Below are 14489 nucleotides of genomic sequence, written 5' to 3'. Positions count from 1 at the left end.
ATTCTAATAATCTTCAGTGAGAAATGGTGGTTCATGGCATTTCCTGCTCTCTCACAACTTATTATCTTATGAATTTTTTAATTATTATTTTAACTGATTATACAGACCTTTCCTTCCCCCCCCTACCTCCAGCAACTTTCTCATTCAATCATGACTTAAATGATAATCTGGGGAAAAAATGTGGAAAAAAAAATGAAAGCTTCATCCAGCCTTTCTCCCTGTCTGATCTTTCAAAATCAGAGACTTTGAGACATGCTACTGATCTATTTCATGCTTGGATAAGCATATCACCAGAAATAACAGCAATCCTCCTGCAGCTGCTCTGGGAATAGGATGGGTGCTTCTTCATGCAAGCTGTGAACAGACCCCCCAGTCTACCTGCTATACTGGAAACCACAGGTGCATACGTGCAGCACTAAACATGCTACATTAGGACTTCATTCTGGGTTATTCTGATGCAACACTCAGAACAGATACACTCACAACACTCTCTAAGACTAGTTTATTTTGGTGTTACATGCCATACTGTATGTTTCAATAAGCCACATAAATGAAAAACATTTCCCAGTTGAAAGCAGATACCTATTATTTAAATTATTTGTTTTACTTAAGTGCTAATCACTACCATTACATTGCCCCTGGGTGAAGTAAATCATGTATTACACATCCTTTCAAACTGTGGATGAGTAGTAAAACTGGATAAAGCTAGAAGAGGTCCAGCAGATCCAGCACAGAATAAACACAAATGATAATGCTGGATCTGCTGCCAGAACAAACAACTTTTTTCACAGAAGCCAACAAATATGTTTTTCAAGGAAACTGCTAATATTCATGCACCTTGAAATATCTATGAAAGCCATGAAAGTGAATACAGCAAGGTATTGCAAAGAAAATAAATAAACTAGAGGCACTCATGTTCAAATACGATACCACAAAAGTGTTGCATCTTTCTTAAAATTGAGCACATAAAATCACCTTTATCTTCCTCTTTTCACTCCACAGTTACCACGATACAATGGAAAATATCCTTTTATTCATGCCAATATGTAAGTATGAAACCACTCTTTACAAAACTGTGTGAAAACACTGCAAAACCAGTACACTGCATGAATTCAGTAGGAAATCATACATACTTTACCTTACAGCAAAAAATAACAGCAAAGGTATAAATACTAATAGAAAGGTCTGTGATTTTAGGGCAAAACACGGTAATATGTCAGTCTCAAATGTAGAAGACAGTAGACTATAACTTCTTCAGACTCTGGTAAAATTTTGATTGGTGTCATGTAAAAGAAGTCCTGAGAATTTATAATTCACTATTAAATTAGATATTTTGTTCTAACCAATAGTTTTTATTCCACTGAATTTCTACAGTTGCTACTTTTAAAGCAACTTCTGAACTTATGTGAAAATCTATCCTCTGATTTCATAGAAGATACTGGGGCCTGGGTAAACAAACCAAACATAAACAACCCAACATAAAAATCAAATATTAAATTAAAAGCATTCTATTCAGGTTTTGACTGTGCTATTAACTATTTGAGGTAGACTTTAGAACCAAGGGAAAATAATTTGTCAATGAGATAAGAAAGATCTCATATAAGCAGAAGAATCGATCACTTCTTTTCTAGATTTAGGTATTACCTTGTTCAAGAAAGGATTTACAACTCTACGCTAACATGTTCTGACTATTCAGCACTTTCTAATCACTCAGAATGGTCTTCAGTCTCCTACCAGCTACACAGCAAAACTGTGTTAGCTACACAGCAGGTAGAAATTCACAGTCAAAGAGTTATTATGACAATTAGTTCATCATCCATTCTGGGATTATACAAAAAAGACAAATACCAAAATTTACCTATGAGTAGTAGGAAACACAGTGGAGATTAAAGCTTTGCTGACAGAAAAGTTCCTGAATTCTCTGAGCCCTTCTTGTCTATTGCCTCCCTCTCTCCTTCTTAGGAGAACTCCACCAGGTCACAGCACTAGAGTGACTTTGTGTTTACCTTCAAAGTACTTCACCAAAATCCAGACAGGGGAAGTGGTGAGGCATTGGAAGCTGTGGCTGCCCCATCCCTGAAGGTGCTCAAGACCAGCTCAGATGGAGCCCTGAGCTACCTAGTTTAGTAGAAGGTGTCCCTGACCATGGCAGGGGGTTGGTACGAGATGATCTTCAAGGCTGTCCCAACTCAAATCATTCTGATTCTGAGAATGGAGCATGTCAGTCTCATCAGAGACAATATGACAGCTATTGTAGAACTGAAGGAAAAACCACAACTATTTCAGTGGAACTGTCTAAAAGTCAGTATTGAACATGACAAAAACATTAGCCACCTTTCTCAAGAAGGCATACAGTTATTAAAAAAAGCATACATCTAGGTGAAAACTGGGTAGCAAAGGGAACACATCTGGGAGCTTGAAACTCCTTGGCAACAGAGGGGATTTTCTTGCACTCATTTCAACAACTGAGTAGAGTCACACTAATGAAGTCACCAATCACGTGATCATGTTCATAGGTCCCTTTATGCAACTTAACCAATAAGTACCTTTTTTTTTTTTTTTACTGGACCTTCCAAGCTGCTTCTAAGGCATCACCTTTTACACATGACAAGCTCTTGCTTTGCAGACAGGCAGTGTGGTTGTGTGCATCAAAAGTTAAACTCTTCTTATTGCACATCAAAAAATCCACACAAAACAAGATGAACAATATTTGAACCCATCTATGTTAAATATTTTCATTTAATTTGAAAAAAACTTACAAGCCAGGGCCCAGCAGTTACTTTTATTTCTGCATTCCAAGAGGGCTTCTTGTTTAAAAAGAAAAAACCCACACAAATTCACTGCACAAATGGAACCATCAAATCCTAGCAAAGATGTACCTTATTATTACTTACCACTGAAGAAATTCCATTCCCTACTTTAATTGTCATAAAAATCAGAATTTTAAGTTTGTCATCCTTGTCAGAACTCAAAAAAAGAAAGAGAACTGCAGTCATATTCACAAGCACCTACAAAATTACTGATGTAGCAAGATGCAAAATGAAGAAAGTCTAAGAAAAAACAATATATTTCTAATAAATTTCAAAAGTTAATTTGAAAAACATTCTAATACACTGACTTAGACGCTCCATTTAATGAACACAAAGTTCCATAAAGCCAATAAGAGTACAGTCTTCTCAAAGGGATCAAGATAGGGAGAAAAAAAACTACAGAGAGAAAAATATAACTATAATTCCATACCTGCGCAAACCTAAATCGAGCTGAGCTTCATCACTGATGAGTTCTGCTTCGCTCTGGGCAATTCTCATTGCAAGCTCATGGTCACGACGTTCCTGTTCAAGCACTGCCTGGTGCTGGCTTTCCTCCTCTCGTTCTCGAGCTAGCTGAGCCTCAATTTCAGCCTGTTTTGGAATAAGGCACCTTTAACCTTACCCAATTAAAACCAAAATGCTACATAAGCAATATTAGAAAAAGATGCCAAGTAGTATTAGTTATTATTAATTTATATTAATTTATCAATATAATAACTTGTTAAGTATAGTTTTTGAAACCACGTACAGTTTACAGAACTGAAAAATTAACAGCATTAGTATTTAGTCTGACCAAAGAAAAATGAATGCAAATGTAGCTTTGAAAACGAAAAATGAAAGCTACAAAGTGAATCTTGGTTTTCATACAGTTTATCAAATATTGTCCACCACTTATATTACATTTTCAAATAATGTGCCAAGTAGTTATTTTTTAAAAATATGTGAAATATTTCGTTGACTATTAATAGAAGTTGGTCCTCAAAAGTTTTTAGAATCATTAAAACTTAAATGAAACAGACTGTAGCTATCCTCCATAGCACTAACACAATACTTCTTTGATATTCTGCTCTTGGAATTGCAGGACATTATAGGCACTACTTTGGACCTAGGTCTGTAGTTCATTTTGAAAATGGACACTGGAATTCTCTGTGGAACTGATCTGACTTTGAATTTAAGCAAATGGTAAAACTTCCAACTTAGTGCAGAGCAGGAGCAATTCCAATATACTGCCTCTGCAAAGCCAAACAGCAGTTTACCATCATTACTCCACAAAAAAAAGCCTTTTTTACACAGTAAGTAAAACAGGACCATCCAATTCATACCTTCAAAAGGCACATAACACCAAGTTCCACCAGTGCCCAAAAATTAACAAATGAAACAAAGCTGCTTCCCACTAATCATTATGAATTTGTACCACTAAAACAGTACAGTTACACCAGTGACTTTACCCTATGAATATCAATTTAGACTAGCTGATAAAAACCAACCACCAGGAGGAAAGATAATGAGAAATTATCTGTATGGGGGAGAATGAAACACCCTACAGGATTATGTATCTGCTTGGATCCAAACACAGCATTTTAAAGTACAAGTGTATATTATATTCTGCATTGCAGATATCCACAGCTCAGAAACCAAGAAACACTGATAAAGACAATCACTACAGATGTTCTTTTTCCCATAAGACTGCTATCCCGGGTCATCCAAGCAATATCCAAGAAAAAAGACAGATATAGGGGCCAAACACATCTCAGAATGAGAGCTTATTATGAAATCAGTAAGAATTGCCATAAATCAAGGGGAAAGGTGGAGGAGTGTGGTCTGAACTCCATGTATTTAGTGTACATGAATGTAGCCAAAGGAGTTACCAGGGACAGTCCTGCATCCTCTCATTATTACCAATATTCTGAAAGTGTTTGCAGTTAAGCAAGTAAATGACACACTACAAGGCGATGTGACTTTAGTAAAAGAATGCCAAACTTGCCTGACGTGGACCACCCACAAAACTTTCAAAGGCTAAATTAGGATTCTAAATGTCATATACTTTAAAAATAACTCTTAAAACCCGTTGAAAACAGATTCACCTCCACTCAGAATATCTGAAGTTGCATGGAAACTAGAAATAGGTGAACTGTCTTGGGATGCCCTAAACAAAACATTTGCCTGATATTCACTAATAAAGCAACACTGGTGAATGACTCTGAGACATGCATTTATAGAAAGAAGCCATTAAACTCAGTGGAGAATGTAAGCTACAAAAAAGATTCATAAATAAGTAAATGAATACAAGAAACAAAACACACAACCACAAAATCACCACAATAACAAAGAATTCCCCAAAGCCACACACAGCTAAAGCATTAACCTGAATACGCTTTTCTTCCTCTTCCCTCTTTTTTCTCTCTTCCTCTTCTTGTTTTCTCTTTGCCTCCATCTCAGATTTCCTATTACGTAAGAGGAGAAGGATATGAAAATGTATTATTGTGATACAAGTGAACAAGAAATAGTAAGAAATACAAGGTGTCTTTCATACAACTGAATGGTGATCCAGAAGTCAGTACAGTCCTGATGACAGGATACTACATGTAAGTCATTAATTTTTTCAAGTTCATCTGTATTTCCAGCTGCATCATATAACTTCTTCCATATGCTCTTCTGACACTTGCCTTATAAATCACTGGGAAAGGAAATGTTTCAACACTGCACAGAACACCCAGAATACATTAAAAGTGACTCTCTCTAAGTGAAAGTATATCAAGATCAACTTCATTAAAAAGCCTTTCATGTTTCCTTCTGATTCTATAACAAGCAACTTATTAAAATTCAAGACTCACAGGCGTCTTTCCTCTTCTTCCTTCCTCCGTTTTTGGTCTTCCTCCTCACGTCTCTTTCTTTCTCTTTCCATTTCTTCCTGGATGCGTCGTAGCCTCTCTGCTTCATCCTCTTGCTGCTTTTTCTTTTGCAGCGCACTCAGAAGCTGCTCTGAGCTTTTTACTAAGGCATCATATTCTTTCTGTATCTGTTCTCTAGTCATTATAGTGGTCTGCAGAAATAATAAGGCAGTTATTCTTTTTTATTTGTACTTCACTTTTGAAAGCATAAACTAAAAACTTATTAAATGAAATGAGATCACTGAGCACTATACTTAAATCATATATACACCTCAGGGTTGGGACCTTAAGTCCATTCTTCCCTTTCTTTCCAAAATCCTGAGGTCCCATTCCTCTCCCCTCTCCTATAAAACCAAACAAACTAATCTCCATTTTATCACTGAAATTAAACATGAGTTCTTTTCAAAACATGCCTTCATATTTTAGATCTTGCAGTTTAAAGGAACAGAAATTAATTCTTAACATGCTAGGAAGGAAATTAAGGTCTGCCATGTTTGTATTTTGCATTGTGTTCTTATATTCTTCAGTCAGTATTTACAGCTCTGCTTTAATGTCATAGCACAAAATAATTTTTCTTAATATTTCTGCTAGTACCCAGAAAAAATATTGCACTGTGTTGTGACTAACTTTTTCTAAAAAGTTATAATGACAGGTTGAAAATGTTTCAAAAACAGCCTTTGCTACACACATTTTCAAACCTTATTGACAGGTACAAATTAATTTCATTTTACAATTCACATCTTACTAACAAAACTGCAACATGGGGGGGTTTGCTGACCTTTTTCTAATAGTGTATCACAATGATAACCAAATTATATAGTTTCTATTAGAATAGAGAACTCTAAACTGACAGGTTAACTCTACCATCTTTTCAACATTGATTTTAAATAGAGAAGTCTTAATATGGTACACTAAGAAAGCTATAATATTCCATGAAACAATTATTCAAGAAACCAATTTTTTTTCTAATACTAATAAATGCCAGTGTGCTTTCATGTTGTCTGTGCTTCTGTGGTAAGAAAGAGAGTACTACAGACTGAAGCATAACCAACAAACTGAATTGTCTTCACTACCAAGTCTGAAAAACCTGGTAACTGGAAAATAAATGTCTTTATTCTGTGATAAATGCCTTGTTTCAGCCCTTAAGTTAAAATATTGTAATATGCATTATTCCAATAATAAATGCAATAAACAAGTTATTGACAAAACTCGTCTCAGAATATCACGTGCATTTTTTCTTTAAAACCTTCAGTGCCAGTTCTGACACACAGATACCAAAGTCTAGACATATGCACCTATTTTCAGGATTCACTTCAATTATATTTAGAAATAATTTTAAACAGGATGAGTTACATGACTGAAAATTAAGACCAGTACATTAAAGTATATTTTCTATTAAGAAAAATGCATTGGCCTTCTGCTTTAGATAAAGCATTTTAAAGATTCCAGTACCAAGATACTATTTATTTCATTATTACCACATACCTTAATTTTGGTCATTAAAGCATCAATAGAATCCTCCAGCTCCTTGACCTGCTTGCTTGTCTCTGCTTTCCCCTCCTTCAGAGCACTTACTACCTCATTAAATTTATCAAGTCTCTTCTTCAGTGTACGCACTTTTATCAAGCCATCAATGCTGTGAAGGTAAGACAGCTTATTTTTATCTTGAGATGATTTTGGAAGGTAATATTTCTAAAACTCCATTAGTCATTCATCTTATCAAGGTAGATGGGGAGACAAGTTATGCCTTCTGATAAAATTCACCCTCTTTTTTGAAATTTGAGCACTATTGCATCAAGTAACTAAGTAATGGAGCCTTTTCCAAGCAGTAACCAAAATTACTTGGCAAACAGTGACTCAAAATGGGAAACTGCATTTTTATTTTGTGTTGGTTTTTTGGTTTCTTCACATTAATAAATTGGGGCAGTCCTTCCTGGAAGGGACAGGTTGTGAACCGGCCACATCAGGTAATGACCCTGGACACTGAAAAGCCAAGATAGATAATATCCAGTTAAGCTATGGAGAGAAGTAAAGGAGAAGAAAAGGATTATGTGGAATGACTGTGAGTGACCATACAAATACAGATTACACAACAGTCTGTGATTGGCTGGAAGATTTCTAGAACATTCCATCACTGCTATATAAGTGTGTGCTCAACACCATTTCTCAGTCTTCTAAAGGAGCTACATAGATCTGCAAACACTGGACTTCTAGGGAGCAAGGACTTTATTTCTTAGAGGTGGCTGTGAGCAGGCATTTCGGTTTATGTTTTATGTTTTGCCCTTGTGTGCACCCTTTTATTTCTCCTTATAGTAAAGGAGAAAACTTCAGTTTCTAGCCCTTTAATCATTTCTGTCCCTTATTATTTATTTAGCCACCTCACTGACACCATCCTGGGGTCGGGGCAGGCCAGACCCCAACAAGAAATCATTAGTATCCACTAATCCAGAGGATTTTAACTGGAAGGGATAAAGGTTGAGTAGTGCCATTTACTCAAAGAGCAATAACAGAATTAATTAGATAAAATGGAACTACACAGCGGGGAGCACAGTCATTACACCTCAAAGGAGTAAGAAAACAAGGCTGGGGAAGAGTTCAGGAAAACTTAAAGAGTATTTTTAAGAACCACTATTGAAGGCCCCACACAAAAGTTACAACTCTGCAGACAATCTTCCTAAACAGAAATCACTGTACTTGGATCCACAAATCAACACAGAAGTAGAAACAAAATCAAATCATTAAAGATGAGCATCAACTCAAAAATAAAAAAGTCAGAAATGCCAAGATTCAAAATTAAACATAGTTCTCAAAGGATGTAAAATTATGAGAAGCCTGCAACTAGAACAGAGTTGCATCTCTGTCAAAGAACATAAAGGTGTCAGCAGAGCTTAACGACTGAAGTAGTTTTTCCATCAGTATTTCCTGCAACCAGCTAATGGAATTAATTTCAAGAGGAGACAAGACAGTTACTATTTCTAAGATAAAAATTAAAGGGAGCCTATAAAAGAAGGTGTGAATGTGAAAAAATTAATGAGCTTAAATTACATTAGACAGACTTAATAAAAGATTTCTAAAAGCAAGGCTGTCACTGAAGGATTTTATGAACAAAGAGGTAAAGAAACACCTTTTAGGAAAGGTTCAGATTTAGTCTATTCATCCTTGGGAAAGACTGAAGGAACACAGAACCTGTCAGTCTCCTTCAAGTGTACTTAGCGTCATTCTATGATTTCAGATAGATTTAGTTAAGTAAAGTAAACCTCTTCTTACAGTCACAAGAAAATATTTTCTCAAACATATTTTCTTCAACCAAGGCATATATTCTTACCGTGGTTTGTGCTTTCTCCTACAAAGCCACATACGAATAGTCTTTTGGATTTTAATGCAGGCACTGGCTCGATATTTTATCTTGTTTTTCACTGTAAACAAACGAGATAGATCTTAATATTTTATACAGTTCAACACAACTTCTATCTTCCTCACATATTTGATGTCTCAAAACTGTATGCAGACTGTGTGCACTTGAGAGTTTGTTCTATACTGGAACCATAACATTTAAGAAACAGAAAAGCAGAATTCACAATCTTGGGCCAGGCACAGAGACTCTCACCCAAAACCAAAAGGAACAATGAAACAGGTGCACACAAACACACACCCCCCTCCAGACTGACAAATATCAGTAACCTCTGTTAAAAGTCACAGGCTCTAGCAAGCAGGAAACACTCAGCTTGAAGTCTTAGTCTTGTGTTGAAGAGAAATAAAGTGGCCAATATCTGCTAGAGATAATAAAGTGGCTGCAACTTCACTGAGCATTTCTCTACACCACTAGAATGAAAAAAACACAGAACAAAACCTCTAGCTTTTTTTTTCTAATACAATCTTCATCTAAAGACTCTAACTAAATTATTGAGACCAGGAGGCAAGCTAAACAGAGAATCAAGGCATTGGGACATGCATGTGTGCTGAGTGTTTTAGAAGTGCAACAATAAATGAGTTTTTACAGATTTACTAGAGAAAACACAGATGCTTGTGCATCCAGACTGCCTTTAGCCCATGGCTTGTGAACACTGATGTTTAACCAATGGACTTAGGTTGTTTCAAAGATGCACTCTACTTCTTGTTTATCTGTTTCAGCTTTGTACTGGGAATAAAATTATCTTCCAATTTCCCATGAAATACTACAAAGACATAATAATCAATATCATTTCCCTGTGTTTCTACTTTTTGTACATGGTGACATACTTTCTGTCATGTTTTTCTGAAAAAGATAGACTAAGTGGCATAAATGTCTAGGTCAAACCCAAGATTTTAGTGTTACAATCTCTGCTGCTTGAAATCTGTACCATAAGAATTCAGAAATTCTATTTGCTCCACTATAAACACCAACAAACAATAATCAGTCAGTGACAGATGTGGAAGCCAAAACTGTGCTGGCCCAAATGCACAGTCATGTGTACACTGGCATGAGGCCTTTATGCTTTTCTTCCCCTTTTTAATGCAGTTTTCACCCTCCATGTTATTAGAGATTGCTGACATTCTGCATCAGACCTTTCTCCATCTCTCAGACACCTTTACACATCACGAGTGCCAATCTCTATTCTACACCACCTTATTCCTACTCTGCATAGTAAACTTCAAGAAAAATCTCACCAACCTAGAAATCAATTACTCAGACTTCAGTATATAACCATCTTCTATACACGTCTTTGGCCACATTTCAAGGTGATAATAATTGCTTTGCTGTATTTTTAACAAACATTTTGATTTAATAAAACATAAAACACATACATTTAATCACCGAGAGAGAACACCACTGAACTTTTTTCCAACGACTGCAGATAAGCCAGCGATTCACTCGTTTAACCAGCTCTGCTAAGTGATCCGGATCAGACTTCATTATCTGATCAAATTCTGCAAACTAAATTATAATTAAAACAAGTTTATAGATTAGGAGGACAGAGAGTGTTAGACATTATTATTTAAGATCATGCTGAGTTAAAATGTTAAAATATTTTTAACGTAAACTTATATCAGATTTCAATTAAAGTTAGCAGATACATTTTTTTACACTTTATTCTTTAATGATAACAGAAATGACAACAGCAGATTTTTTTATGTGTTTGTTTTATGGATGTCCAACACTTGGCATTTTCAATAATATAGTCATTTATTAATCACCAAAAATACTTATGGCCAAAATTTTTTAAAATCAATTGTTTTCCTACATCTTGGAAATAACTCTGGCCTTCCACAACTTCAAGACACATCTAATTATATATCTGTGGAAAAAAAAATAAAAGCTAAAAGCACTTCTCAATTTTTAACCTTTGTATAAGGTTCCCGTTGAATGCAATGTTTTCTGAAAATCCTGAGCTTCTGCTTTTCAGTAGTTATGTGACAGGAAGAGCATTCTTGTGGGATTACAATAATTTTCCTTTCTTATCACAATAGCTCTCGACTTCATCTCCTTTCTCTGAATAGAAGCAGCAATGCTCAGAATCACAGAAAGAGATTTCAGCTACAAAGAGATTTTACTAGAAAATATTTCTTCTTGGCCCCGGCTTCCTCTTTTTTTAATAGTGAACGTAATTCTTGGAATACAAACACTACGTTAGAAATACTGCAGCATCAGCAACAAGACTATAAAACCAATTGTATCAGTACTAATTTTGTGGTTTATTCAAAGAAAATTAACAAAATTATTTACGGAAATCCTGGGCAACTTCATTTAGGTTGGCCACACTTTTATTAATGTGTTCAACAATGTCACCTTCAAAGGTCCTTTCAAACTGAAATTATTCTAAGATTCATAATCATGAACTCCAAGAAAAAGATTACCTTGCCAGGTCTAAAAAACACCTTGGTTAGTCCAAATTTGTAATCATTTTCATTCAGTCCCAGGGCTTTAAATAGGGCCTGAAACACAGAAAACAGAAAGGGTTATATTCTACCTCCTTGGAAAAAACACAGAAACCAACATCATAATGTATTTTCTCTCCTGGATGATACAGAAGAATTATTTTCTTTCTTACTTTGCAAAAAAGCCTAGGGTCCAGTCGAGCCAATTTTTCAGGCAAATATTTCTTGTACATATTGTATAGCTCATGAAATGAAGCTCGTGACGGGAAACCACCTTGCATCAAATCCAGAACTGACACCATCCCTAAATTCACAGACACACGCACAAAAGATGGGATCAGTAACATGCAAATTAAGCAGTGAATTTTATGATAACCAGTAGGTTTATGACATAAGACTTAAAGACACTGTTCAGAGACTAAACCACAAAGTTCAGCTGGGATCTGATCAAGCCTGTATTTTTTAACTATGTGATCAGTCACAAAAAATTAATACTGAACGCATGAGAAAAGCTCAAAGCTTTCTCCCTATTTGAGAGGTAACACTCAATCAACCATAGCATTTTTTTCTAATATTTCTAATAAAAACATTTTTCTTTTTCAGCAGATTTGACATTTTCATTTTTAAAGGAAAGGAAGGAAAAAAAAAAAACCAAATCCACACCCCAAACCACCAAATAATGCCCAACCAGGCTTTTATTTCAATCATGTCAGTGGCACTTGTGAGATGCGGTGCAGATGCAACCTCAAATACATATGCAGTGCTAGAACATTTAGTGTATTTGAAATACAAGGTATCAGCTGTTAAGATGTAACTTTAAGGTCCTGGATCAGTAAACACCACAGTCAGTAAGATTCAAATTACTTCAGCAGCACAGGCCATACCAGTTTTTGTCCACTACCTTATATAACCCTATCAACAGAAGCTCCAGATAAGTCTACAAGTTAGACCTTAACTTGCAACTGTTGTCATAAAACCTAATCTTTTGCATACTTGCATTCAACAGACATTTAATTTGTTTATACTGTCTTTGTTTTTCAAAAAGTTCAGTGGGGTATGAGCAATTAAAGCTGTAAATTTGGAAAGCCTCTAGCGTTTCAAGAATAACGAAGATGCAGCATTTCATCCATGTTGGATGTTCAGCTCCAAATCAAGTTAATAGTGATATAAAGAAACTTCTGAGAAAGTAAATCAGTATAATTGAACTCAATCAAAGTATCTATAAAATCAAAGAACAGTGGTATGCTTCAATTATTAGATATCTCAGATAACATTGACTGCCTCTAAATAGACACAGGAGTTTCTAACACTTCAGCTGCCACAGAAATTTAAAATTCTATTGTTCTAAACTGAACTGGTGCTCTATTAATACCATGGGCAACTCTTCTTTGCAAGAAGAGTCCTAATGGCAGTTGAATTGGCAGATGAATTACTTCTAGGCCTCTATTGACTAAAATGAGTGCTAAGTTACTAAAAATCTAAATAGCATAAATAACCAACCTTCGAGAAAACAGTTCAAGCAAGGAAACACTGCTTTCATCCCACATATTTCAAACTTAGGGTAATATATACTCACCAAAGTAAAAATCAGAGGGAAAAATACTAGAGGCACACATTACCTGAACATTGAAGCTGAGAGAGGATCTGTCCTCCTTCAAAATGGTGACTTGTCATCTTTAGATTAGGTTTGATACAGCGAATAAAGCTCGACCCCTGTGACCAAAGCAAGAAGTTAGCAAAATCCACAGATTTTTAAAACTCCTAAAACAGCAGTTAATTATTTAAGACTTTTTTTTGGGGGGGGGGGGGGGGGGGGGGGGGGGGGGGGGAAAGATATAAAATAACAGTAGTCTAAAAGAGAAATGCTGACATTACCATAGAATCATAGAAAGTTAAGGGGCTGGAATGGGCCTCAAAGGTAATCAAGTCCCAGTACCATTCTTTTTCTCTCATGTATCAGCTTTACACTGTAACCTTGGTCTTGATGTATCTGATCTCAGTGCTCAAGCTTTTAATTGGATCCTCAATTCTCTTGAATTTTCATTCAACTATTCCCCTTAACATGTATAAAATCTATGAATTATGACTCTAGATCCTACTACCCTCATTACCTTCTACAGTCACAACACTAAAATGCCCCAGAATTCACATCAGTAACCCTGCTACCAGACCCCTGACATCAGAGTCATGCCAGATGAACCTGACCTTCCTTCTAATTTTACAACTTCCTTTGGCTCAGAGCTTCAGTCTCCCTTCCCTGATGCGGCTCCAGTCTGCAGCTCCTCTGTTATGACCACTGCTCACTCTGATCATTTCACATTCAGCAAGGCTAATATTTTGCCAAGCACCATCCAATTATTCAGGTTTTTCTATAAGAGATGACTGCTAATGACAATTTTGCATATGCTGAAACAAAACTGGGACTGAGAAAATGTAGTATTAATCCCAGTTTGTTCCATATTCTCTTTTTTTCCATCTCTCAGCTGAGAATGAGACAGCACCTACCAAGGGAGCTCTACATTAACAATATCTCCTCAATCATGGGTTAGCTAAACTCAAGAGTGCAGCAAGCCTGACCACACATTTTTTCCCCCTGGACTGTATTTCAGTTCCAGAATGTTCTGGGTGAAATAGATCACCTTTCAGACCAGTCTCATAACTACAGTAAAACTTTACATGCTGGTTATACTCCAGCACCTCACTCCTTTGTTTCCCCTGGTTTTCCACCTTTTTTTTTTTGACAGAGCATAACCTAATATCTGTAACTGATTAGAACATGTGGTCAAGAGAAGTAACACTGTGTTCCTACAACTCCAAGTTCTGAAAGAAAATGGCATGTTATAGTACTGGGAGAATATCACCAACTATCTAATTGCATTGGCCAAATTAACAAATATTTATTAGGGGACTCAGGTTCTTTGACCACCTGTGC

At 36.0% G+C, this 14489-nt stretch overlaps 1 protein-coding gene across 6 annotated transcripts in view; it reads right to left on the bottom strand.

The window, feature by feature from the left end:
• Nucleotides 1-14489, bottom strand: part of MYO6 (myosin VI) — a 70939-nt gene that overhangs the window by 11343 nt on the left and 45107 nt on the right. For all 6 annotated transcript variants that reach the window (XM_062488591.1, XM_062488592.1, XM_062488593.1 and 3 more), the window contains 9 exons: nt 13177-13270; nt 11731-11861; nt 11537-11614; nt 10487-10616; nt 9027-9117; nt 7187-7337; nt 5645-5853; nt 5176-5254; nt 3241-3401 (listed from right to left, as the gene is read on the bottom strand). In XM_062488591.1, coding sequence (XP_062344575.1) covers nt 3241-3401; nt 5176-5254; nt 5645-5853; nt 7187-7337; nt 9027-9117; nt 10487-10616; nt 11537-11614; nt 11731-11861; nt 13177-13270 — 1124 coding nt within the window. The remainder of the gene's footprint in view (nt 1-3240; nt 3402-5175; nt 5255-5644; nt 5854-7186; nt 7338-9026; nt 9118-10486; nt 10617-11536; nt 11615-11730; nt 11862-13176; nt 13271-14489) is intronic.

This window comes from Cinclus cinclus, chromosome 3 (assembly GCF_963662255.1).
Source record: "Cinclus cinclus chromosome 3, bCinCin1.1, whole genome shotgun sequence".
NCBI classification, from domain to species: Eukaryota; Metazoa; Chordata; class Aves; order Passeriformes; family Cinclidae; genus Cinclus; species Cinclus cinclus.
This window is presented reverse-complemented; position numbering and strand designations above follow the sequence as displayed.